Below are 27,580 nucleotides of genomic sequence, written 5' to 3' on the forward strand. Positions count from 1 at the left end.
GAGAAATGACGCTTCTGGTGAAAGCGCCTGAGCGTGTGGTGAGGGCCGGCTCCCGGTCCCGTGTCTCTGCGGGGAGCCCACACAGGCTGGGCGTGAGAGGGTGGGGCTGATGTCTCCTCCCCAGCCAGACTGGTCTGGGCCCGTTCTGCACGTAGGGGGGTGTAGGAGCTAGAGCGGTCTGGGGTCCAGGGAAAGAAGGCTGGAATGAGCTTGGGGACCATGGAGAGCTGGAACCCAGCTGTGAACCTCTCCTTCTCCGGATCCTCAGACCCCAGGCATCCATGATTTCAAGTCCCAGCCACGGTGTGAACATGACAGCAGACGCGGAGCCGTCAGGCTGAGCGGGGCCCTTCCCAGAGGACACCGCCTGGCCTCCGGACTCTCACTGTCTGCACGTTTCCAGGACGAGGCAATGAAGTCGGGTGCATGTGAAAGGTGTGCTGGACTCAGAGCGGAGCTACATTTCTCTCAGGACCTCCCCGGATATGAAGAGGGGAGAAGGAGATGCCCCAGGGTCCCTTCACTCCCATGCGTGGGGTGGGGCTCACGGTCATGCCCCCCACCCTCGGTCACCAGGCCCACGGCCAGACGGGGCCCATTGGGAACAGACTCACCCAGGGGCAGTGGCAACAGGGGTTGGTCCGTCCCCCAGGACGCTACCTGGCACATGAGGAGTCCGACTGGGATTTGACAAGGTTTTTCTTATCCTGGGTGAGTGCATCTCCATTCCGTGCAAATCACAGAGCAAGAGGTTGGGACCTACCCGTCTCGGACGCTCTGGGGCCTCATTTGTGGCAAAGGGGAGCAGGTGGGAGGGGGACGTTCATAGGGCCATGCTGGCTGGGAGGGCCAGCCCCCAAGGCTGGCCACCTAGTGTCCCCGCTGAGGCGAAAAAGAAAACAACCTTATCTGATGTGCCCCCACCCCAAACCAAGCACCAAGAGACTAAAATTCTGACAGTAGACAGTAATATACATACACACACGTCATTTTCAATGATAAATCCTCAGTTTTCCATCCTAAGGCTTAAGTTCCAGTCACCTGGTCGGAAACCCATCCACACATAAACATGAGACCGAAACAGATAACATGAAGACCTCTAAAAATGAAGGCTCCCAACAGGTGACATCGGTTAACAGCGTGGAATGTTCTGGGCGCCCCTCATGGTGAACCACAGAATGGGATGCAGCAGGCTAGGCATTCCCTGGGGGTCCTGGGAGTGGGTGCTGGGCTCCTATTGCTTTAGAACCGGAGATGTTTTCCAGATGGCCCTTCAGGAGTGGACCCCGCCATCCAGGCGGTCCTTCTCACTGCAGCACACACGCATACCCCGCCTCGCTCTCAGGAGGTGTGGGCAGCCCGTGTCTGCCAGTCATTCTCTGTCACCTGCAATACGGCATTTGACTCAAATACTGAAAAGGGTTCTCTCTGTCCAATGAGATCAAAGCGCCGTTCATGGCAGGAATTCCAGTGACTTCACAGTGGCTTCCTGGACACCGAAGAAACCTTGCTCTCGAGTTATTGGACAGAGAAGACAGCAAACCAAAATTAGACTTTAGACAGACGTATAGATAGATAAACGGTTAAATAGATACTATGTTCTGCTCTGTGGACAAGGACTCGGAACTGGAGCAGGTGCTGGGGTCGTGGAGAACAGCCTGGCGCCTTTGTCATACGGCGGACGAGCTTCCCGGTCGCCGCAAAGCCATGGAGGGGGCCGCTCACACGGGCGCACGGAAACTCTGGGCCACAGTCAGAACGTCAGGTGTAGCCATTCTCTCTGCTCTTCAAGGCACAACGACAAGTTCCAGACTCTTCAGCTCAGGCGTGAGAAGCAGAGCATCTGGTCCCACCAGGAGATAGAAAAGGAGCGGAGCCACACACCAGAGCAAGAGTGGGGGGCCCTTTGGGGTGGCCATGATGTGCATCGTTTACAAGCGGCTCTCCCACATGGCAGGGCGGGGACAGGAAGGCCTCCTGCCTGAGCTCCTTGGCCCGTCAAACAGAGAAGTGCACCTTCATGCTGCACGTGGGCAGTTCAGCTCCTACCTACCGTGGGCACAAGGCAGAGGTCCCAAAGCTGTCCGTGCAGACCCGCTGTGAAATTCGTCATGATGGCGGAAGGGCAAGAACGAAAAGTCAGTAGCCCTTGATGAAAGTCAGCGAAGAAGTAACGTCTTCGGTGGGTGCACACCTGTTACCTGGTCTGCAGTGCTCTGAGGACGTTCAGAAAACAGACCTCATCCCTCCCCCTTTCCCCTTCCCGCGTCCCTCAGCCTCCCTCCAGAAGGCAGGTATTAAGTATCTTCTGTATAACAGATTCCCTACCAGGAAACGCATCAACATGGAAGGAGTCTAACTAATGTTCCTGCCCTTTTTTCTTTTTTCTTTCCTTTTTTTGCTTATAGTTCAGTGTGTATCACTGGTAGTTCATGACATTCTTTTGGTAGGAAAAGAAAGCTATTGCATGTCTAAAAAGGCGTCCGAGGATCGGGAAGTCACAGCTCCCGGGGAGGCAGACTGCTCTCTAGAATGCACGCTTTCTGAGGACTCCTGCCAGCACCTGCAGAGAAGCCTCAGGATCTCATCTCTGTCTGATCCAGCCGTTGCCACCTCACCGCACGCGTTTCAACTGTGGAGGAAGACGCCGGGAGTCCTAAGCCGTGCGCCGCGCACGTCCAGGGCTCATGACTTCATCGTGCAGATGGGCACGACGATGACGAGGATGACCGTGCATGCGGCGGCGGCGATCAGAGCCGCCATCTTGCAGACCCTGGCTCTTCGGAACTCTGCTTCTTTGCGTTTGAGCAGCGAGTCGTAGCCCGGAGTGTAAATATCTTCCATCCAATATTCTAAGTTGTTCGGATTTAAAGATTCTTGTGTCTAAAAATGAAGAGGAGATTTTAGAAATGGGGTGAACACTGGAACCCAGGGCAAAGGCACCCTGACCGTCGTCCCTCCTGAAGCTCCTAAGGGTGCTCCGCAGCTGGCAGAGGTGGCCGCACGTCAGCACTGCCTGCAGCCCCTGCCCGAGGCGGGTCCCACACAGCACAGGCCGCACCTGCACCCCCGACCACGAACACCGCCCACCATGCTGGGCCCCAGCAGGCCTGTGGGCTTCTGCGTATGAGCAAGCAAAGCACCAAAGAGTCAGGAGCCTAAACTTCAAGGCACAGAACCCAGAAGGGGCGGGCCTACCGCAGGGGAGGCAGGAGGTGACTGGGAAGTGTTCTCCACTAACAGTGCCAGCGCTGTGCCAGTGCCTGGGAACACGGTCCGTAGCTGGGCTCCCACTGTGCTACCCCACGCGCTGCGCGTAGAAGGAGAAGTCAGTGTGTGTTGCGTGAACCGGTGTGGCTCAGGTCTCGTGAGCAGATAGGGGAGCCTGCGCTTGGTACGGAGGCTTGAATGTATCGTTAGCAAATACGGTCCGAGCCAGAGACCAGTGAGGCATCCCCGGTGCTGCACGTTAGCAAACAAATAACAAAACCGCAGCCCCGTGCAGAACGCTCCATCTGAGAAAGTGCAGAATTCCCCGGTGGGGTCAGGGAGCTCCGTGGGAGGGCACAGGCAGGTCGGGGCCCCTGCGGTCCCTTCCTGCGTCCACAGTGCGTGGCAGCCCCCCGCCCCCGCCATCCCGGGACTGCCAGGAGCTCACCTGCAGGTCCAGGGCCGTGAGCTTGCCCTTGTCGCCTGCATTCCGGGAGTAGTCCTCCGTGGCCCAGGAAGGCTGGCCCCGCTTCACCTCGGCCAGCTCGGTGAGCCGCATGTCCGTGTACAGAGGGTTGTTCTTCATGTGGGCCTTGAGGGAGGTGGGGTAGGGGTGCGGGCTGAACACCTGCTCCACCAGGAGGCCGTCCTTGGGCTGCTTGGGCAGGCGGTGCTGCGGCGGCGCGTCGTGCTGTCTGTCCGCCTGCGGGGGACACAGGGGCCGTCTGACACCACACGCCACCGGCAGCCGTCGGCTCTACTCCTCTGGGCCCCGTGGGCAGCCAGGGAGCAAGCTGCAGTCACCCACAAACAAACGCGGAACAGCCCTCCTCCGAGCCCGCGTTTCTGTGCCGGGAAGGGGTGGCTTTGTCAGAGCCTCACACTGTCTCTGCTATTACCAACCCGCCTCGCAAGGGAAGGAGCTGGGTGGGCCCAGAGCCTCCGTGACTGGCCCAGGGCGCAGGGGGCTGTCAATGTGGGGCGGAGGGCTGCTTCCCAGACCCCTTGCTGAGCCACTGCTGCCCCCTTCTTTTACCAATGAGTGCCTGGTACCGAGGAGTAAAAGACACAGGTCTTTCCCTCCAGGAGCCGCCGAACCCACGCTGCTTCTCTGGAAGGAAGACGCCAAGCCAGGAAGTACACTGGGAGCCTCTAGTGATTTTCAGCAACACCCGCAGGGCCTTCAAGTCAGGGAGCGGTCAGGACGACCGTGTGGAGATAGGACGGTGCCCAGCACGCTGGGCCAACCCTTAGGTTCTCGGTCCGTGAGCCACAGCCCAGGGCGCTCTTACAATTGGGGTCTTCTGAGACTTGCTGATTCTAACGTTAGGCCCTCAGAGCTCTACATAATGTTGCTTCCTCCAGGAAGCACTCCTTGACCACCAGGACTGGGTCGGTGCCCACCTATGCAACTCCACAGGACATGGACAGACCCCGAAGCCAACGCTGTCCTGTTGAACTGTAACCACCTGCTGGCCTGTCTGGGAGCCCCTGGAAGGCAGGGCGTCATCCTGTCTATACTTTCATCCCCGACTCCAGCAGAACCACTCCACCAAGCAGACGAGCGTGAGTGCGTGCATCCCACAGCGGGGCGGGGACCAGCACAGGCCCACCCACCGGCACACGGGAATGTGCTCCAGCCCAGACGACAGGAGCACTTGCAAACCACCGAGACCACCAACATGGAAGCAGAGACAGCCCAGCCAATGCCACCCACCCCAGGCGAGGGACACCGCCGCCCCTCCTGCTCAGCTCATCAAAGCCATGTACCTGCCAAGAGGCTTCACTGAGTTTAGTAATTCTGCTCACTACCGTGGCCCAACATGCAGAGCTGCTGCGGCTGCCGGGCACCACCGAGCGGGGCCGGGGCAGGTGCCAACCACAGGACAAGGCAGGTGCCGCCGTCACCGTCACAGCCCCTCAGGGTGGGCTCTGCGTCCCCTGCTGTGCTCAGTGCTGAGCGTGCACCATCTCAGTAACGTCCTGTCTGTGGCTGCGAAACTCAGGCCAGAGAGGGGACCGGACTGACCCAGGGCCCCACAGACGGGCAGTGGGACAGCCAGGATCGCAGCCCGTCCAACGTCGAAAGCGGGGAGCCTGCCTGACTCCCTGCTCCCGCGCAGAGACGTGTGCACCCTAACCTGGCAGCCAGTAGGCATGCACAATGGACTTCTAAGTAAAAGCTTAAACCCACTGTATCTAAACAAAGAGGACTGAGGACCAGAGGTTGGAGACCGGAATCACCCCATCAAAGATTTCAGAGGTGGAAGCATTAAGAGGCCTGGAGGGGAGCACGGGACCCAGGTCAGCGTGGGGAAGGGGAGCCACATGGGGAGAGGTTGGCGGGAGGGTTAGGGGCTGGCTGCGGGGGACGCTCAGTTAGCATGGGCTGAGGGAGTGACACGGGGGTGCGCATGGTGTTTCTGGAGGAGGCAGAGCACCCTGTGAGGGACGGTGGGCTGGGCGTTCGCTGGGCTCCAGGGTGGGACTCCTTCACCGGAGCAACAAGGAGCCAAGGAAGGGTCAGGCCCGGAGGCTCCGCACACCCACACAGTGAGCGCAGGAACGTGACCGCACCGTGGTCTGGGAGATGGGGTGGGGAGGGGTGGTAAGTGAAGAGATCGGTTCTAAATGGGCTCCAGGTTGGGGTGCGGTCCCAGGCCGGGATCATGTGGCAGATGGATTCAAATGGGGAGGGGGTAGAGATGCTGAAACACCGGGGAGACAGATCCACCGGGTTGGAGGCTGAACTGGGCGTGAGTGAGCCAGCAAGCGTGGTCACAGGCCTGCGGCTCCCCAGCATGGGCGCTGATGGTGTGGTGGCCCCAGAACAGGGGCAGGGGCAGGGGACGCTGGCTTTGAAGGGACGGGACAGCCTGGCTGGGACCTGTTGACTTGTGGGTAGACACTGAGGACGTGGCCTTGAGCATTCGGATGGCAGGGGGGCAGGTCACCACCGTGGGGAGCGTCAGCCCAGACGGCAGGAGCCATCTACTGGGAGGGAGCAGTGGGTCACAGAAGGTGACAAAGGTTTCTCTGGGATCAGGAGGGGGAAAAAAAAACACTTTAAATGTGTTCTTTTCTCCCACCCTGGACCCTGAAAACGCCCAGGAGCCCCGTCTCCCAAGCTCCCCCTTGTTGGCTCCCTGGGAGCCAGCCCCTCCTGTGGTTCTGCTCGTCTGCAGCCCATGCTGCCTTCCCCCTCCCCTCTCATGGCTAGGTCACCACTGTCCTCCGGAGGCTCCTGGTCTGTCCATGACCTTTAACACCAGGGAGGGAAGGAGAGACGCAGCAAACTGAGCCTGCGGCCTTGAGGCCCAGGAGGGTCACTGAACCCAGTCAGAATGAAGAGGAGCAGCCGCAAGTGCCCCCAGAACAGCCCCCCACTGCGGGGACGAGACCAGAACTGAGCATGTGTGTGAGGGTGTGTGACCCTGTGTACACACACCTGTGAGTGTGTGTACATGTGTGTGCATGCACACGTGCACACCCTCCCTCTGGAACCGACAGCCATGGCAGCTCCGCTCCTGCTCACGGGGAAGGGGCAGAACGCACAGTCCGCAGGAAGAAAGGGCAAAGGAAGGAGGACGCCCTGGTAAGCGGCACGTTCCTCGTTGGCAGGACTCCAAATGACTTCCTGTCCATCTAGTTTCCCCACCGATCACCTGTTGTCCGTAGAGGGTAGGCCCTGAACCATCTACAAAGGATGCCATGCCTGCCCCGGAGTCCGTGAAAGGGACCCTTTTACGTCATTTCCCTCGCGTTCTTGGCCTGCACCCTGCCGTTGCGGGAAGGACAGGAAGACGTCCTTGGTCACAAGTGCCTGCCTGCCACTTGCCCTGTTCTGTGGAGATCTGGCCTCCCACCCCCCGGCAGCAGCCCACCCACCTGACCCACTGACCGCCTGCCTGCGCTGGGCCCATGGCTCTCCCGCGCGAAGCCCGCCCAACCTGGGAGGACAGCTAGCATGCGGGGAGACGGAAACGCACCACGCTGGGCCCGGTGACGCGAGCTTAAGCTTACGTTACCTCCTTCGATTTCCGGTGCCAGTCCTTGCTTTCCCCGGGCCCTCGGTCTTTGATCTCCTCCTCACTGAGGCCCACGCGGCTGGCGTAGGTGATGGTGCGCCAGTCCCTGGGCGAGTTGGAGATGCTGGCGATTTTGGACTCTGTGGCACTGTTCTCCTCCGTCAGCGACCTCGAGGACGGCCTGGTGAAGAGGCTCTTCTTCAGAGCCTTGACACGGAGGCTCTCGCTGTTGCTGCCACTGGCATCGGAGCAGCACCAGTCCGCGCCGCTCTCCAGCTTGTGGGCCCGGAACACCCGGGGAGAGGCACTCTCGTCGGACGGCGCCTCGCTGGTCAGGGACTGCAGGTCTATCTGCACACTCACCTGCTCAGGCTGCTGCATCTTCTCATCCAATTTATTCAGCTTGCCCAAGACATGGGAGATTTCCTCGCGGACCCCCGACAGCGATTCGAGCTTCCGTTCGATCTCCCCGATCCTGAGCACCAGTTTGCATACACTGGTCTTCAGCTCCTCTTCAGAGTGATGGCTGTTTTCAGGCCGGTTGCCCTTTTCCCCTTTGCTGCCGGGGAGCCCGCTGGCGATTTTGGGTATGTTGTGCTCCGGTGAGCTGTCGCAGTCCGACTTGTGAAGCTGCGACAAGGACCCTGTGCTGTTGTAACAGGAGGACTGCATCACTCCCGTCGAGCCACTGAGACTCATGTCGTCAAGGAACCGGAAGATGTCGCTGATGTCATCGCTGACGATCTCTGAGTCGTCATCCGACGGCCTCCTGGCGTGCCTGTCCCCGTACCTGCCCAGCCCCGAGGCACACAGATCTTTGCATTTCTTGGGCTCCAGCACGTGCTGCTCAGTCTGGGTGCCCACGCTGCTCGTGTCTGAGCTGAGCTGCCCGCTGGTGCAGCTGATGCTCTTGTCCTTGAACTTCTTGGCCGGTTCATGCTTCTCCAGGTCAATGGGGGATGAGATCTCCTTAGATTTGAGCCCGTTGGGTTTTGCCGTGTAGCCAAGGGGGAGCATCGGCGGCTGCTCCTTTGGCGTGAGGTAAGCCAGGCGCTGATCTGGAGCTGGGAAGCTGGGGGTCTGACTGCTGGGGTTTGGGTAGCGTAGCTTCTCCTCGGAAGGGTTTCTATTGAAAAAGGACCGTTCAAAGTCAGGGACCTCTTCCGTGTTTAGGCTCCAGCTTTTGGCTGGCCAGGGGGTCTGCTTGCCAGGCCTCCCTGGACAGCGCCTGGCTTCCGGGGTCCCCATCACTGGTGTGGGTCCAAAATACGTGGAGGCCTGAAGGTCATCTAGGCTTTCGTGCTTTGCCCGCCTCTTGTCAGGAACGGGGGAGTACATGGGGTTCAGGTACTGGCTGTTGTAGGGCATCTCAAAGCTGTGATTCAGGAAGGGCGTCTTGTGGGGCTGCTTCCGGCTCTGGGGCTCCCCAGGCTCCCCCTCCGCCTTGTTGGCGGGGCCAGCCAAACCGGGGGACACGGTCATCAGGTTGTGAAAGTCCTCTTTGAAGATGTTCCTCTTCTGGACACAGGATGGGGCCCCAAAGGGCTCGTCGCGGGAGACAAATGTCTCCTTGAGGCCCTGGGGGATGGGCAGCGAGTCCTGGTCTGAGATGGACTCATTCTCGATGCTCATGGGGAAGTAGGTCCTCTGCATTTCGCAGGGCTGGGGGCTGGCGACCGCGAACGGGGCCAGCGCCTGCAGCCTGTCCAGGGAGGCGGCGCGGGCTTTCGCCTCCTTGCTGACACCCAGCAAGAAGTTGGGCTCGGAGGCGGGCACGAACTGCGGGCAGTCCTTGCGGTCTGTCTTCCGGCACTTGGACGACTGCCTGGCGGGGTAGCCCTGGCTGAAGGGCCTGTCACCCAGCTCACAGCGCAGGGGCTCGCACTCGGCCGCGCCACAGGGCTCCGCCTCCGACCGGTGCGACTCAAAGGACGCCTCCTTCCTGCGCGCCTTCTGCCGGCCCGTGGGCAGCTTCTCCTTGGCGGCGCCCCCGTTCATCTGAATCAGGTTGAAGATCGTCACGATATCTGCTGCGACCATGATCTTCTTTGACTGCTGGTTATTCACGGTGCACTTCATCTTGTCCTTGAACAGTGTGGCCGGGAAGCTAGGGTCCAGACAGGCCGTGTAGAAGAGCAGGCCTCTCAGTTTGGCGAGCTGTGGCAGGTCGAAGCGAGCGCACAGGGACTTGCACAGGTCCTGGTAGGAAATGGTGTTTTGCTTGCTGTCCAGTTCCTCCAAGACCTTCACCAGGAAGAGGGAGGTCTCCTGACTGGCCTCCATGACTGAGAACTGCAAAGGCTCACTAGCTTCGCTGCAACTCCAAGTCAGTGCTACAGGGACGGCATCGAGAAAGAGGGGGGAGAGGGTTATAAACACCAGTGGAGTTTGAAGGCAAGCACACTGCGAACCACAGGAAGAAATACAGGGAAGAACTTTTCAGGGACTAAAAATGTATTAAGAGCTTTAAATATTTATATATAACACATAACCTTGTAATCCCTTCCCAGGACGATCCCTTAAAGATGGGATCGATGACAATGATTTATGCATAAAGACGTTCACTACTTTGGTACTTACAGTAGGGAAAAAATAAAACATCTTAAACACCCCACAAATAAGGGAACATGTAGATGAAGCACATTGTGATACATGTGACTTCTTACAAACATTAAAATCGCACTGATGAACCTCCTTATGAGGGAGCAAACTACTAGTACAGGCAGTGACGTGGACGGATCTTAAGTGGGTTGTGCTTGAGGGGAAGAGGCTGGAGCCGAAAGGCCACGTGCCATGCGACTCCGTTTCAGTGACAGCGTGGAAAACGAATGTCTGGTTGCCAGGGCTGGATGTGAGGCGAGGGGCAGGCCACAGCGGAACACAGACTTCCCGGGACGACACAACTGCTCCCCTAGTGTGAGTACGTGACTGCGGGCCTCATCAAAATTCACGGAACTGGATGCCAAATGTGTGGATTGTACTGTGTGGAAATTATACCTTAATTTAAAAATGACACAGTGAGGACTTTTTATGACAAAGGAAAACTATGCTACACTATTGAGTGAAAAAATATGAAAATAAATGTGTATACGTGGGAAGATCTGAATTCTATATTCTTGGAAATGCAACCAAAGGACATAATGTATGCTACCATGTTAACATTTGGACAGTAAACACGGACTTTTTTCTGAATTAGGAATCTGGTCTTCAATATGGCATGGTGCCAATTTTCAAACATACGGCACAATTGAAAGAATTTTGCAGCAAGCCCCCACCTCGGGTCTGCCGCTAACGTTCTCCTGCTTGCTCGACCACAGGTCTGTCTGTGCTTCATCTGGCCGTCCTGCTGCTTTAATGCGCTTCAGAGGAAACTGCAGATGTATGCGCGCTTCGCCCTAAGTACTTCATCCTCACTACCACTGACCCAACTTCGATATTGCCTGCCGTTCTTCTTTCAATATAAGATTTACACACAGTGACGTGCCCAAATCCTAAGTTTGTGCCGGCTGAACTTTTGACCAGCGTAGAGTAACCCCCACCGTATACCATCTAGAATATTCCAGTCGCCCCAGAAGGTTCCCGCGTGCCTCTTCCTATTCAACCACCTCTCTTATTTTTTTACAGGTAATTTTTATTTTTTCTTTATAATTTCCCATCTCGTCTGGAATTCCTACAATGACCACGTGTTACTTTGTAATCCCCAAGCAATAATTAATTTTACTTTGAAATGGAAAGACAAAGCTACGTGAATGCACCTTGGATGGAAAAATTAAAAACATCGAACCAAAAATTGAACAGAATTTCGTAAGAGAAAGTAAAGCTCCTTGTTGATAAACATGGACCCAGGTCCTGGGATTTATAAGGAAACATCAAATTACACATGGGTTTAACGTCCCTGCTTCCATGCTGCTTAGAAGAGTAGGCACCTTTTGACAGTTGACTTATTGATTTTTAAAGTTGATTCATTCTGCACGGGTCCAGTCCATTTTCTCCGGAAATGGTGTCTTTCCTTTGGGTTACATTCCAGCTGCTGTGGGCAGTGGTTCCCTCTCCATCCCAAGGGATGCTGTGCACGAGGGGGTGCGCCCCCCCCCCGCCCCGCCCCGGAGTGTCTGCAGGGACGTGCAGAGACCATGGTTTGGGTTTTGAGGAGGCACCACACATGCTCATTCTGTCCAAGGACACGAGGAGCAGGAAGTAGAGGAGCCTCGCTGAGAGCAGGTGTGAGCCCGGAAGCCAGATCCGCTAACGCCAGGCCCAGGCTCAAACGAGCAAGGGAGGAAGTCAGCCCAAAACCCCAGGGGCTGTGCAGACCTGCCACACAGCACGTGTGTGTACGCAGTGTGTGCATGTAAGGACCGTTGGAGGGGTGCCCATCTGTGTGGCTGTTCTAGGAAGGAATCAGCGAAAACACGTAAAATATGCATGTTTTTAAGATTAAAAAAAAAACCCACACTTCTAAGTATTTCTCTTAATCAGAAATGTGGTTTGTTTTTTTTTAAGTGCTACAAATGCGTTCTCTTCAGTGTTGTTTATAGTAGAAAAAAGCAGCAATAACCTTCGCATCCAATTGGTTGTGTGCAACGGTGGTGCGTGGGAATGAGGACGCGTCCTGCAGCATTGATAAGTCGTGGTGCAGAACTCTATTGTTTGATCTTCCATGGCTGATGCTTAAGTGGGAAAGGACGCTACTAAGTGATACATTGTAATACGTCACATTGTCTATACTCACCGCTACCAAGTGATACATTGTAATACGTCACATTGTCTATACTCACCGCTACTAAGTGATACATTGTAACACATTACATGGTCTAATCACACCGCTACTAAATGATACATTGTAATACATTACATGGTCTAATCACACACACCCCTCTACACCGAAACATTATAGCCCTGGGGCTTGCTTTCTCCCTTTCAGCTTCTTGTGACTTAAAAGTTCTGAATATGTGACTTTCTAAAAAAAAACATAAGAGAGCAGAATTGGCAGGCCAATGCCAGCGATGAAAACTTGGGGAAGTAAACGATCCCCTCTGAGCTTTGGTTTTCTCATCTAGGAAAGGAACGTACCAGTTCTTCCTTCGGAGGTTACTAATATGGTCAGAGGAAACATCCATGTAGTCTTTTAAAAATACTCATTTTGTGTCTGGCGTGTGGGCCGTTTTAGCTACTATAAACCAGACCGAAAAAAAACCAACTACCCTCATGAGCTTATAGTCCAGGTTCGGAGGCAGATAATAAGCAAAATAAGCAAGTACAGCGTACGATAGAGGGGTTGCAATTTTAAATAAGACAGCCAGAGGTATCCTCGGGGGAAAGATTACCCCCGAGGAAAGCCCCGGATAGGTAGCGGGGCAAACCTCGGGGAGGAAGGCCGCGCCCTGGGCACAAGGAGAGTGTGACAGGCCCTGAAACAGAGCCTAACAGCCCGTGTGGCTGGTCACCGGGGCCCTTTATAAGGTCTGTGAAGAGATGTTATTTGTTAGCCTGTTATCTCTGGTATACTAATTAGCTCCAAAGTGATTCCTTTTTCATCAAAACATCTCCAGAAATAGCTTCCATTTGAGAGCGAAATACTAGTCACAAGAGGTAAGAGCTCCATTAATATGCCCTCTCTCCACCTAAATCATGCCTAGGTCTGCCTGCCTTCTGACCTTTGACCTCCCAGGAGGAGCTGGGGCTCTCGCCCCGACTGGAGGGGGACAGGCAGATTCCGTTTTTTGTTTTTTGTTTTTTTTTTTGGCAAAGGAGGCAAAAATGTTGCCTAACAACATAAGAATCCTCTGGTTTACTCTTCACTCGGGGAAGTTTCTCTGACCCTCCTTCCGTGTTCGCAGAGGTCAGCCATTTCTGTCTTGTTTCCGTTTCTGTGGAAAATCTAAATGCCCACCCTCGATCCTTCATGTGGCCACCTCATCAGCTTTGGGGACAGTGTTGCTTTCCTTGTTGTGTTTCCCAAACTGGGGTCCATGGTTCCACTCAGAAAGGGTATAGGGTTTGAGGAATCAGGGGGAACCGACGCAGGAAAAGATCTGCTCAGATCCCGCACGTAAAGTCATGCCACGTCCGGGTGCCTCCCACACTCAGGCGGCAAAGACTGACCGTCACAGAGGTGGCACTGTTCCCGTTTACTGCGGCTGCGTCACACGTGACCCCACACACACAGCGGCTCCACACACGGTTAGCGCGCCAGGCGCCAGATCCATGTGGGTTTACCTGGGTTCACACCAGCGTGTCCGCGGGCTGCCCGCCTGCCTTCCCGAGGCTCCAGGGGAGTGTCTGTCTCCAGCACCTCCCAGTTCCCAGGGCAGCTCCCCCTGACCCGTGGCCCCTTCCTTCGCCTTCAGAGGGGCCGCTTCCAGCCTTTCATCTAAAGGATAAATCACGAGGAGGGATACAAAGTAACAGCAACAACCATAAGACAAAGAATGCAAATAACTAAATAAGAATACAAGAATAAACCACAGCCGCAAACCTACTCTTGCCAACCCCTGTGTTTCAGACACAGAGAGGAGGGCTGCCCCACAGTGCAGAGAAGCCGTGCAGGGATTCTCAGACTGTGACCTGGGGAGCCCTTAGGGGTCCAAAAGGGAGCTTTCAAAATTACCTTGGGAGAGAGCAGGCTGACTACCCCTCCCCACTCTTTAATGGGTTTTGTATGCTTAACTTCCATATACGATTTAAACTAAAGGGTTCTGCTGTTAAAAGAGAGAAGGGGCGGGAACTAACGCTCTGTTCCAAGGCTCTCATGTTATGCAGGTGGAAATAAACACGCAGGGAAGTCGGCAACTTCCCAAGATCACAAGATGAGTGAGGAGAACACGTCTGAGGCCGGCCGCTGCCCCCTCTACCCATCCCTGAGCTCCATACCCACTTCCTTTCTTTTTTCCTGTCACTAGCACTGGCCTGCAGGTAAGCTCCACACCCTAAGACCCCCATGGGAGTGGGAGAAGGCAGCCAGTGGGCCTCAGCAGCCCAGTGACAGAGGAACTTGGAACCTCGTCCCAGGCAGTCTGAGACGGCACGTCACCAACTGGCTGAAGCGGAGAGCAGGCCCTTCCCCTTCCTCTGGTGGTTGCCTCCCTGCCCAGCAGACACAAAACCGAGCTGGTTTCTGCTTCACATGCGTCCAGACTCGAGAAAGCGCTCATTCTGGGAATCCTGAGGGAGAAGACGCCCGGACTGGTGCTGAGAGCCGTGGACGGAGGGAGGCAGGCGTCCCAGCCTCACAGGAGCCCAGATGTTTCAGAGGGACTATCCAGGAGCCAATAAATACAAAGGCTTTTAGAATCTGGAAGTCACATCAACGTTCCACATCGCAGGAGCCGGGGGAAAATGGCATTACATATGAAATGTTCAGAAAGGACTGCCACTGACAAAGAAACCTTTGTCTGTCTTCCAAGTATTAAGTGCCACAGAGCACTCCCGCACCAAACTCATCAGAAATGCAAATAAACTGATGTATTCTTTCCCTGGCAACTGACATTTACTACCACGCGGTCCCAGATCTATACAACTCGGCCAGACACACACAACAGAGATCAGACTTTATCTAGCAGACATTTCAGGTTTTCCCTCCAGGCTCCAATAACCTAAGAAAACCTCTAAATGGGCTCTTTCTGCAGACTCCCCTCCTTCCTCTGATGAATGAGAAAAGCCCCTTAAAGGGGGCTGGACAGCACCAGGCAGCCTGTGACCCCCCTCTCTCATCTCAACAGGACCCAAAATACTGCGGCCAGACTCTCCATGAGCAGACGGCAACCATGGCAGTCTGCTGGCTTCCACCTGCAGGGCAGGCTCCAGGGCGGCTGGCCTCACAAACCCGGGGAGGAAGGAGGGCATCTACCACCGTCACCCTCCAGGAGAGGGGGTATCCGCAGCCGCTTGTTTGCTGGAGAACAGGGTGCACAGCTGGCCAGCTTCACTTCTGCCCGACCCCTCCTGGCAGCTCTCCCCATCATGCATAAAATCACAGCAGAGCCCCGCAGCTCAGCTCCCAGCTCCCAGCGCCCAGGGGCAACGCCCAGCCTCAGAAGTGGTGGGGAGCCTCTGCTAAATGTTTCTGGATCCCCACTGCAGAGACTACTGGAGCTCACTGCCACCTTCCCCACGGCGGACTCACAGTTTCCCACCTCTACAGGCTCCCGGCAGAACAGGCCAGACAGAGGCACGTCCTGGTGAAGCTTCTCAGATGCCCCCGGAAGGCCCAGCACCCCGGAGAGCAGGCAAGTGACGGCTGTGGCTGATCTGGCTGCCCCAGGGAGGGTGGCGGGCAGGTGGGAGGTGCTGCCTGTGCCAGTCTAGACAGCAGGGGGGCGCGCACCTGGCGGCCAGGCCCCGCCTCTGTGTGGTCTGGAGGGTGAGGGTGTCCGTCCCGCCTCCTGGGTGAGACCCGCGCTTGGGGCCACGTCGACATGACTGAAGTCTCGACTTGAGAACTGGATGCACCCTCCGAGGTCCGTCTCGGGTCTGTCCGGCTTGCTTGGCGCTGATGTGTCGGGCCCTTTGCACACACCGCGGGTATATGTGACCCTCAAGGCGGCGTTTTCTGGAAGCGAATTTTCAGCCACGAAAACTTACCCCAAACTACACGGTCCTGTTTCATTGTTTCTCTTCCCTAATCCCTGCTCTGCCCGTCCGGGCTGCCCACGCCGCCACACCACGCACACCCTTCCCTCCGCCGCCCAGAGCGCAGCGGGGAGGGCCCGGTGGCCCGCAGTGCTCCGAAGCCCAGGCAGCGAGGTGGTCTCTCCCCGCGCACTGGCACACACACGCGCGCGTGCGCTCCCGCTCCCCGCCCACCCCGCTCTCCGAAGTTACCTCCGAGGCTCCCGGAGTGGGGTCCTTGCCGCCCCGCGGGTCTCCCGGTCCTCTCTAGCCGTGGTCCACAGCGCCTCCGATGCCGCGCCTCCGGAAGGCTCCGGAGCCCACCGGTCCCCGCCTCCCCGGCAGCCGGTTCTGCGCTGGGGCTGCTTCCCGGGGCTGGGGAAGCTGCAGCTCTGCCGCCAAGGCGGGGTTCTGCCCTCACCTGCGCGGCGCCCCCCTGGCTGCGGTCGGGGCAGGAGCGGGCGCACGGCGGCCGGGGCAGGCGCGCGGGCTCCTCCCGGACAGGGGGCCGCCAGCACAGGCTCGCATGGCGCCGGGCTCACGGCGACCCCGGGACGTGGCCTCGCCGCCCCGGGAGCCTCAGCCCGGGCTTTGTGTCTCGGCCTGTGCCGCCGCGTCACGGGCTTGGGGGCGGTGAGCAGCGAGGGCCGGGGAGCCCGTGGCACAGAGCCGGGCTCGGCCTCGCCATCGTCGCCGGCCCCGGCGCGCAAGCTGGCGGAGCGAACGGGCAGTGGCTGCGCGCGCCCTGGGGACGGAGGGGCGGGCCCGGGGAGGGGCGCGGCGGGCGCCCCAGGGGGTTACCCTGCTGGAGGCTGCAGCCTGGAGCGCGTGAGCGGGGCGCAGCCAGAGCTCAGGGAAGGCCACGTCCGAGTGGTCCAGGGTCGCAGCTGCAACGCTGGGGGCAGAGCCAGCGGAGGCTGCGCGCTGGAGCGAGCGGCGGCCGGAGCCGCCAGCAGGGTTCGCGTCTCCCCACTCCCTATGCTGAAGGTGACTGCGGCCCCCAGTGGCCAAGTAGGAGCGCGCGGTGTCCTCGCCTCTTCCCTGAGGGCTCTGGGCAATTCCTTCCCGGCCTGCGGTCCAGCCGCCCTTTTCAAGGCCCGGGCAAGGTGGTCACTTGGTCCGTAGACTTTCCTTCTTGGCTGGTCTCGGCTTAAATGGTACCCAGATTGGCGAGCCCGGCAGTCACATGGCCATCCCCTCCCCAAATACGCACAAATACACACACGCTCACACCCGAAGACCGAGGGAACTTGGGTGGGTTTCCGAAAGTCAGACTGGGCGCATCCTCAGAACCGCAGAGGCTGCCTGCGGTGCCACGACCTCAGCGGGTCCTGCCCCGCCCCCCGGGGAGCTCACACAAACGGCGCCCTGGGCCCCTCCGTTAAGAATAATGCTGTTTCACACCCATGGGATCCCTTGTAAAAAAAAAAAGAAAATCCCCGACCGAGTGGCGGAGCAGAACGCACAGGAGCCTGCCTCCCCTGGTCGCTGGGTTTCCGGGAGCACCATCCCGGTGCCAGCCCGCGGTGGCCGTGGTGGTGAGGGCCACCTGTGGTCTGAGCATGGTCCCCAGGGAGGCGCGGGGCAGCTAAGCACGAATAACAGTTGATTCATTCTACCTTGTCCAGGATTTTATTTATTTTTAACTTTTTTTTTTTTTTTTTTGCTTTTTCCCATTCTTGTGGCACACTGGTTGAATATCAGTGCTCTAGGCCCATCTGTGTTGTCATGAATAGTAAGTTTTCATTCTTTTTTATGGCTGAGTAATATTCCATCACATATATGTAGCACACCTTCCTTATTTGTTATCGTTAAGATTTTATTTATTTATTTTCAGAGAGAGGAAGGGAGGGAGAAAGAGGGGGAGAGAGAAATCAATGTGTGTCTGCCTCTTGCGCGGCCTCAAACGGGGACCTGGTCCACAACCGAGGCCTATGCCCTGACTGGGGATCGAACCGGCAACGCTTTGGTTCACAGGCGGACGCTCAGTCCACTGAACCACACCAGCAGGGCTATAGGTCCTCTTCAGAGAAATGTCCTTTTAGGTCCTCTGCCCATTTTTAAGTCAGATTTTTAAAATTTTTTGGTGTGAAGTTATATGAGTTCCTTACATATTTTGGGTATTAGATTGTTGACCGGCAATTTTATACAAAAGCTATCCCATATCACCGGTCACACGCGGATGACACTGATTTAGAACCTATGATAATTCTGTGACAGGACCAAAGTTTGTCTTTGTTTAGTAAAACATGACTTCACGGTAAATGCAGATTAGCGGTATGAATAGTGCTGCCAAACCCGCATTCAACAGATTTTTAAGAAGTAATTATTCAAGTTCCTGCAATCTTCAACACGTGCATTGGTCTCAACCAGGAACCAGCCCTCAACCCAGAGCTTCACTGCAGCTGGCCTGGTGGTCAGGGCTCCCCCTGCACAAGCCTGGCCTCCTTCCCATCGGCCCCGCTGTCTGCTTGCTCCCTGCTTTTGAAAACTGGAAAAACCCTGTGCCGTGTAGAAGATGGAGGAAGCCATCTTGCCTTGGAAATGGCACTGAAAAGCTGGAAACCGAGGCCCCACAGCAGCAGATAGACTTTCTAACCACACCCGCTGCGGCCTCACGGGGCGGGTCCAAGGCTGCACCAAGGAGGGCTCTCCGATTGATGAGGGGGAAGCCCTTCCGGGTGGCAGCCACCACCCAGAGCCAGACACCAGTGCAGCAGGCAGCCTGTGACCTTGGAAGACAAGTCTGTCTCCAGGATTCGTATATATTTTTTACAAGTGCTGTGGGGATGTCCAAGCCCACCCCTGGTTGAGAAATAGTGCACTGGGGTGCAGAGGTTATTAAGTGGCAATTAATAACCTCAGTGGTGCCTGGAACTTAGGCGCCATTTAATAGATACCTAACAGCTTCCTAAACTGCATTTTATATTTTTGTTAATTGCGTAGGAGATGAAGCTGAACTGTGTGGACCCAAATCCTTACATCTGGAGTGGGCAGAAAAGATACAGGCCGCCTCCTTCCGGGAAATTGAACTTGGAGAGAGCGTCTGCCCGTTTCGGAGTCAGTCAGCGGTCTCTGCAGGAGGACAGGGCAGGTGAGCCAATTCAGTTACCTGTTCTGCATGTGTGGTGCCAGCAGCCGTTTGCCTCAAGGGAAACCTGACAAGTTCCTGGGAAGATGGAGATGTTCCAGATGCCCTGGGGAAAGAGCTCATTGTCGGCTAGTGTCACAAGCCGCCTGGTTTCTGGACTTGGGGTGTCGGGGGTGAGGATGCCGAGTGAAGGGGGGCTGTGTTGTACCTAAGGCCTCTGGGGGTGGACGTTCTACAATAAGAGGCGGAGCATCTGGGAGCAACTGCTGCGGTGCAGGCTGTGGACTCGGGGCAGTAGGGGGTCTAAAGCTCGATTCTTATTTTTCCCACTTTCTCTCCCACCTTCCTTCAGTGCCTCGAGTTATTTCCCACCCCCTTTATTTGCCTTGAAGATCAGACTTCCCTAGATACTTAGAGATTTCTTGACTATTCCATGAAGCTGAGGTAAAGGGCCCGTCAGAGACCCAGGTCCTCGTTAGAGACGTGCTTCTGTCCTGGGACAGTGCGATTGTGGCCCCTGGGAAGAGATCACGGCGCTGGCAGGCTGGACGTTTCTGATGACAGGCAGCGAGCTGGTCCTGGCTGGTCCTGTCACCAACGAGGCCCTCCTTCCCCAGCGTGTCAGGCAGGAGACTTGCCAGATGCTTGAAATTTCAGGACCAGCTGCCAAATTCTGGGCTGAACTGGAAATTTTCAGACCAATTTATAAAACAAGACTAGGAAGCCAAGAGAGGCGTTTCCCAAAGCTGTCCACACTAAGTCCGTGGCAGCTTTATCTGTGATAGAAGAGTTTCCCGTGTTAGGAGAAGGATTTTGAAAGGTATGGTAGGCTCACCTAGATGGGTTCTTCAGCTACTAGAACGAAACTAACAGGATATCTGAAAGAGAAACAAGTCTATAATATGCTACGTTTTAAAACTACAGAGGGAATCATAGGCTACTGTTGCGACAAAGCAGACACTCTGCTAATGGACGAGGGCTGGAAGGTGTGGAGCAGGGGAGACGGTGAGAGCGGCCAGTGGTTCGTCTCAAATCCTCTTTAAAAGCACGACCTTAACAAAGAAAGAAAGAAACGGAGAGTTTTCCTGCCGTATGACCTTTGTTTGTAAGTCCCTGAAACTGTCCCCAGTCTCTGTTCTGAGCATGTGGGCCTATAATGAAAACTTGTGTTTTGTGTTCTTAACATTTCTGGACGCTGCTTTTCATGCAGCTTCGATGTGCTGAGACCTTAGGCCCTGGGACAACGCGGAGTGGGAGGCCCCACGGCCCCAGGAAGCTGGGGGGACAGGGCCTGCGTCGAGTTGCCTGTTTGCAATCCAGTTGCATGCAGCTCTTACCCAAATTTGTCACACAATTTCCTAAAACCAGGTCCTCTGTGCAAAAGGCTTTTTGTTTTTGTTTTTTATGACTGATGTTGATTTTGGTTGGTGTGAGCTGAGAAGAGTTCAGCCGCCAGAAGGAGGGAAATGCTGTGTGATGACATTCACCCCCAAACCGTAGTGACAAATGTGACTGGGAAATTGCCCATAACAAGATGAAAAGCTGACGGTCTGTAGGCTTCTCGCACTGTGGTGCACAGCGAGCAACTACGTTTGTTGCTGTATTTAAAATGCCGCGTGGGCTGATGGCACTGCTGACCGGCTCAGAGGGCACTCGTAGCCCCCGCTGCTGGCCGTGCCCACACAGACACTCTGCCTGCGGTCCTGGCCTTCCCAGTGGGTGTCTGTCGCTGTTCCAGCCAGATGGCAGCCCCTGGCTCCTCGCTAGTGTGCTGTGTTCCATCCTAGGCACACAGGTCGCGGGCCAGGAACACAGTGGCAGGTTCTGCTATGGAAGGAGGTATATAAACTCCCAAGATACGGACTTTTAAAACATGTCTTTATTTAATGAAAATGTGGTAGAAGCGTGTGTGTGTGAAGCCCGAAGGTGCAGGACGTGCATGGGGTGCAATGGAGAGCACCGGTCCCGTCGCATATAGCCCTTTTTTAAGTACGTTTTACTGATTGTGCTGTTACAGTTGTCCCAGTTTATTTCCCTTTGGCCCCCTCCGCCCAGTACCCCCTTCCCGCAGTTCATGTCCATGGGCCATGCATACACTCTCTCGGCTTTCCCGTTTCCTTTACTATTCCTAACACCGTGCCCTCCACCCCCACCCCCACCCTGGTCTGTTTTGTTCCCACCAATGAGGCCCCTGATCAGGCGGGGACAGGGCAACTTCCCCTTGGAGGCAGATAATGTGATGTTTGTGGGTGGGCTGTCCCGGGCACTTCAAGAAGTTCGCAGCCCCCTGCCCTCTGCCCGCACGATGCCAGCAGCATCCCCCAGCTGTGATAGCCACATGTTTCTCCAGGCACTGCCACCTGTCCCCTGAGGCGGAGTCGCTCCTGGTTGAGAACCACTGGGCTAGGAAACCCTCTGGTCCAACCACAGGCCCTCCATCCTCTCTCCTGTACTCCCGAAATGGAAGTACCTATCTGTCCTCCTTTTCTAAATAAAAATACAAATTATCAGACATTTCTCAGGCAGCTGCTATGTGCCAGACCGTGCACTAGGCCCTGTGCCCTTAGAAACTGCTTAGTGGTACTTCAGTGTTTAATTTCGTTCATTCAATAGTTATTGAGTGCCGGCTCTGCCTGGCACTGTCCCAGACCGGGGGAGACCCTGGGAAGAAAGTCTGTTTCTGGTGTGTTCTCTGTAACCGCCCTGGTTGCTAGGCAGAGAGGGGTCATTAGGAGTAAACAGAGTGGATGACGATGGGCAACCGAAGCAGGCCTGGACCTACACTCCCTGACTTCAGCTGTCACTGCAGATAAGGGCAGGCTCGTGGTTGACAGTCCTCACAGATGCAGTTCCATTTAGCCTTTCCGGAGCCTGTCTCAGTTGGCATTTGAGAAATGAATACCAGGAGTGTTGTGCCTGATAGAGGGAGGCGTGTGGGAGACCTTTCTAAAATGCAAATCGGATGTGTCTCTCCCTTGATGAAACCCTCCGCTGCATGCTGGATAGAGGACACGCGGCCTTGGCGGCCGTGCCTGCTCCTAGCTGCCGCCACTCCTCCCGCTTCCTGCACCCCTGTGTCCGGAACACATTAGGTGGGTTCCATGCCCCAATTCCTCTTTCCACCTCTTCCTTGTTTTTTTTGGATTCAGACCTATGCCAGGACTTTTCCACTCATAACCCTGGAAGTCCCAGTCTGGGAAGCCCTTCCATCCTGGGCGCAGTGGGTATGACAGTGAATTCTGTGTGTCCACTTGAGTGTGGCACTAGGGCCCACGTCTGTGGTCCCCTGCTCTGCTGGGGGTGCCTATGAGCACAGCTCTGGAGCAGATTAACTCCCCAGTCAGTGGACTGATAGAGCGGGTGGCCTCCCTGGCGTGGGTGGGCCTCGTGCGGTCGGCTGATGGGGGGTGGGGGGGGTCCTGACGGAACCAGGATGACTGGTGCCGGGGACAGACTTCAGAACCTGTCTGGGCATTCAGAGGGAAAGAACACAGACTTAAAAGATGTTAGAGAGGAGATCAGAAGGTGAGCAAGCAACTTTTGTCATCTTGAGGAATTGCTTGAATGGAAGCGTCATTAAAGGGAACTTTGAGGAAATATGTCCCAGGCAGTGAGACAGACATTAAGACAGACCACAGACTTCTTGTCCACAATAACTGAACCAGGAAAAAGGGAGTGTTGCCTTCAAAGTCTCCACTGATAATGGTATTTTTTTGCCACGGTTTCCTTTAGGGGAAATGGCAAAACAAACACATTTAAAAACACTGAAAGACCGAATTTACTACACGCAGGCTTTCATTAAAAAACCTATTAAAGGATCTATTTGAACACAAATAGGAAGCAGGAAGTGGAAAAAACATTGATGGAACCGATAGCAGAAAGTGAATGGTGTCTAGTGGGTCTCTAACCCCACGCATCCGTTATACAGGAATGGGGGGGCGTGGTGGGAATAGAGTCCTTGTTTGGTTTTGTTTTTTAGTATAGTTAAATGTGCGTTTTTAAAAATGAAAGGCACTAAAAGAACAGAAACATTATTTGTATTCCAATTCAAAAGACTTAAAAAAATGAAAACAATACGTTATCAAGCCAATAGGAAGCAGAGAGAAATCATAGGAAGAAGAAAGACTGAGCGGGAACGGAGGAGAGTCTAACTCTCTCTAATACTGTTCTGTGACTGTAGCGTGAAAGCTTCTAATGCAGCGCTTGGTGTTACTGATGAGTATGTAAGTATGTGGTGAGCGTGTAAGGCCACATGCATGGGAACCATGCCCAGTTCATCGAACTATCTGCCGTGGAGACGGGCAGGGCAGGAGGGCTGGCCCGGGCCTTAGGGACTGGCAGACAGGGCACCTTCTTTGTCTCGAACCCTTGGTTTCTTTCAATAAAGCTCGTTTCGACGGGCATTGTGTCCAAGTTTGGTAAGACTGGGCAATAGGGACGCCTTTCTCTCTTCTTAGCTGTGTGTTTGAAGCCTCGCCGTCAAACAAGTGTGGTGTGAGGAGCACAGACCCCTCTCCACTGGCAGCCCCGTCCGTGTGCCCAGGGGGTGTGGAATCCGAGGGGCTCTGTACGGGGTAAGCCCCCTCATGGGCTTTTCACAAGAACCCTGAGAAGTGGGGCAGCCTGTGGACTGGGCGCTGCTGCCCCGGGCACCATCCGACCTCACGTGCAAACTCACCTCCGTGTGTGATCTTCAGGGCACCTCGGGTTGCCGCCCGAGCGACGAGTCAGGCCCTCGCCTTCCTAGCCAGGCAGCCGGGCCTGGGGAAACGTGTCTCGGGCCGCACACGGATGTGGGCCTTCTGCAGGAGTGAACACTCCATGAAGACCCTCAAAGCCAACTTTATGACAGTCTGGGAAAAATGAACGTTTACAGTACGCCTTTTCTGAACAAGCGTCTGAGAGACTTGAGGCAGCCTTCTGAATGTGGGACAGAATGTCATTTGGTTAAATGTACCCTGGCTCTGGCTCTCCCGTCGCCACCCACGCAGCCACACAATCCCTCTCACTGTTAATTTTCTGTGTCAGCTCCAGTGGATGCATTTGAATAGCTCGCTGAGTGAAGCAGATGGGCCCCGACGTGGGACAGAGGTGAGACTGGCAACTGACACCATGGGCCCCCGGTTCTCAGGCCTTTGACCTTGCGCTCAGCCCCACCACTGGTTCCCCCGGGTGTCCGTTTGGCCTGCAGATGGCAGATTGTGGGACTTCTCACGTAACTCTGTGAGCCAGCCAGCCACACACGCATACATGTGTCCTGTTGGTTCTGTCTCTCGGGAGAGCCCCCACCCCTCTCTCGGGCACTCAGGGTTCCACGCACACAGTCGGACCTCAGCGTGAGCCCGCCCCCAGGAGCAGCCGTGCAGGTGGGAGAGAGGGCACCCCTCTCTGTCGCCCTCGGCATTCAGCATCTGCTGGCTGCTGCTCCTCCTGTTTCGCCAATCTAGAATATGCTCTCCATCTCTGTCCTTTGAGACCAGCTTAAAATCACTTCTGCTTGAAGCCCCCCCCCCCCCAGGTGCGGGCAGCCACGCCAACTCCCGCAGGGCCTTGTATGCACAGCCGTCTGGGGTCTTGTGTGTGACGTGGAGCTCCTGCGTTCGCAGCACCTCGAGGCAGGTCCTCCGTGTGCCTGAGCTCGGGGCCCCTGGCGTTCAGCAGAGACCCCTGCATGTGGGGGTTTCTCAGCGGCGCTGTGCCAGGTGCCAGGGACGGGCCTCCGCTCTGTTCTCGCAGCAGGACGCCAGGCACTCCGCTGCCTGGAGCCCAGGCCGAGAGCTGCTCGTAGGTTCCAGTCCTGGTAATGGCAGGCTTGCTCATTCGGCCCCACCCTTCCTAAATTTGCCAGGGATAGAAGGCGCTTCCTTCACTTAATAAATAATTATTTTTTAAGACTACAGAAAACATCACACTTAATGGTAAAATAATGAAGGTTTTAGCTTCTGAAATTAGGAAAAAGACAAGAATACCCACTGTCACCACTTTACTGGGGGTTTAATGAACCCCAAATCTTAAAAAGAAAAAAAAAATACATAGAGAATGGAATGGAAAAAATTCCTATTTTGCAGGTGCCATGATGGTGCTCGTAGAATGTCCAAAACCACAACAGATAAAATATTAAAATGAATGAGTACAACCAACTAAACTTGCAGAAAATAAAATCAATTTTATTTCAACAAACAGGAAAATTTTTTACTACATGTAATAGCACAAAGAAATATCAAGTACCTAGGAATATAGAGGTTAAAAGATGCACAAAACCTGTATGGTAAGAAATATAAAATTTTATTGAAAAAAATTGAATAAACAAGATTCCAATAAATGGAAAAAATGAATTGGAAAATTTCATATTACAAAGATGCCACTTCTCCCTATAACTGATCTCAGGTTCCGTGCAGGCCCAGGGAGGGTTGTTTTAGGGTTCTGTCGTGTTACTGGACTAGCTGTTTCTAACATTCACACAGAATTGCGGAGTGCCGGAAAGAGCCAGGACACGCCCTGAAGAGCAGCAGTGTGGGAGGACCTGTCTACCCCACGTCAGATCTCCTGAAGCTTCGTTTACCCGGTCACTGTGGCATTTGCACAGCGATTGACGTCAAAGCAATGAAAGAAAACAAAGAGCCTGGAAACAGATCCACACATATGTAGGGACTACACGTATGACAAAGATGGCACGCGGGGCAAAGCGGAAAGGGTGGTCTTTTCAGTAAATGGAGCTGGAACAATAGGGCGGCCATGGGAGATGTCAAGTATAATTGTGCCCTTTCCTTACAAAATATACCAAAAGCAACCCAGGAAGATTGTAGGCTTAGATATCAAAGGCAATGTTATTTTCCTTGTAGTGCAAATACAAGAGAATCTCTTGTTAACTTTGAGGTAGAGAATGTTTGCTTTTTTTAACAATGAGCCCTATAAAGCACTCGCCGTAAAGGAAATGACTGATAAATTAGACTAGATTAACATTAAGCGTTGCCCTTCATCAGAAGACACCTTCCAGAGCGGGAAGAGGCAAACCCCAGGGGGAGAGAAGGCCCCGCCAACAAGACGTGATGCCCCAAGTGCAGGCGGAGCTCCTGTGAGCGAGCGAGGGGAGGCGGGCGGGAGAGGAGCTGCCCTCTGCCTCCCCAGGCTGGGGGCACCTGCGGGCTGCACTGAGGCGTTGTTCCCGAGAGCCCCAGCCTGGAAATAACCGAAACGCCTGTCAAACAAGAAAGTGGGTGAATAAACTCGGGTGTATTTTGACAGTGGAACACTATGTAGTGATTATGTTGATGAATCTTTAAAACATGACATTGAGCAAAAGAGGTAGAACATTATTTGTCTGTTTATATGAAGGCTGAAGACAGACCCTGCTGAGCTGTGCGCATGAGGCTGCGCACTTGATGGTGAGGGGCACGGGGTGCAGAGCTCGCAGCAGGCGCTGATGACTGACAGGCAGGATGAGGCAGGGGGTGTCACCGTGTGAAATGAGGCACGCGGCTCCTGGGTGCTGGCGGGGATCCGCCGTCATCGGCCACGTGGCGTGTGTTTACTTGGTGGCAGTGAGCTGCACATTCGCTTTGTGGGAAAGGACGTGGACCCCTGGCCAAGATGGGAGATACACTGACTAATGGTGTTGCTTTGTGACCGTGAGTCTGAGGCGCTGGGAGTCTGCCCTTTGTCACTGTTGCTTTATTGATAACAGTGCAGTTGGCATTTGCACCTGGTCCTGTGAGAGCCCTCCAGGGTTCTGTCTTTGGAACTGGTTATGCAGCAGCTGGACTCGGTGCCCCTTGGTTCTGGCATGTTCTGCAGACCACCCAGCAGTCCCCAATCTGAGGGAGTTGGGTATGGCCTCTGTGGAGGGGTGCGGTGGCAGCTCTCACACCCCGCCCCCCAGCTCCTTGCTGCATGGCAGCCTTTGGCAGTGATTTACATCCTTATTCTGAAGCTGTGGCTTCATTACACACACTGGTGACTGTGTCTGTAAAATCCAGACAGCAAATATTGCGGGTTTGCAGGCCACAGGCGATGTCCTCAACTCCTGGAGCAGCTGTTCTTGTTGAAAAGCTAATGGTCTTTTTTTACATTTTACATTCAAAATACAAACGCTGCTCTTGGCTCTTGGGCTGCATGGAAACAGTCTGTGAGACACACACACACACACACACACACACACACACACACACACCGCTGCAGGGGCCCTTTCCTCTGCGCACTGTGTTTGTGAGCCTCATCACTGTGATGCTTGATTCTCTCTCGCCTTGGAGGCTGCTGTTGCATGAGCTCCATGTTTAAAACTGACCTTGGAGTAGAGCAGACGGCCCTCCCTCGTGTGGTGGGCCGCGTCTAATCAGCTGAAGGCTTGACTAGAACAGACAGACCAGCCTCCCTGAGTGAAAGGGATCCTCCAGCGACAGCCTTCGGCTCAGCTCTCCAGGGTCCCCGCCTGCATCCCACCCTGCAGGTGAGGCCTTGCCAGACTCCACCACAGCGGGAGCTGGTTCCTTACAGTAAACCTCTTCCTGTCTCTGTCTATGGACACCTATTGGTTCTGTTTCTCTGGGGCACCCTGATGAATAGTCATTTTAGGTCCTGTGACTCTTCAGCAATTTAACCCTGCCTGTTGCCATGACTGCATCTCGTCATTGGAAAAGTAGAA

General features: G+C 55.1%; 1 protein-coding gene across 1 annotated transcript; it reads right to left on the reverse strand.

The window, feature by feature from the left end:
- Nucleotides 1-2,654: 2,654 nt before the first annotated feature.
- On the reverse strand, nucleotides 2,655-9,521 carry MINAR1 (membrane integral NOTCH2 associated receptor 1). Its single transcript, XM_090263779.1, has 3 exons — nucleotides 7,239-9,521; nucleotides 3,659-3,913; nucleotides 2,655-2,883 (listed from the first exon to the last, which is right to left on the reverse strand). Exons 1-3 carry the CDS (start codon nucleotides 9,519-9,521, stop codon nucleotides 2,686-2,688), a joined length of 2,736 nt encoding a protein of 911 aa, XP_090119905.1. The 3' UTR covers nucleotides 2,655-2,685.
- Between the last annotated feature and the right edge of the window lie 18,059 nt (nucleotides 9,522-27,580).

The sequence above is a fragment of the Furipterus horrens genome, unplaced genomic scaffold (genome assembly GCF_987537825.1).
Source record: "Furipterus horrens unplaced genomic scaffold, mFurHor1.1.pri manual_scaffold_16, whole genome shotgun sequence".
Classification (NCBI taxonomy): domain Eukaryota; kingdom Metazoa; phylum Chordata; class Mammalia; order Chiroptera; family Furipteridae; genus Furipterus; species Furipterus horrens.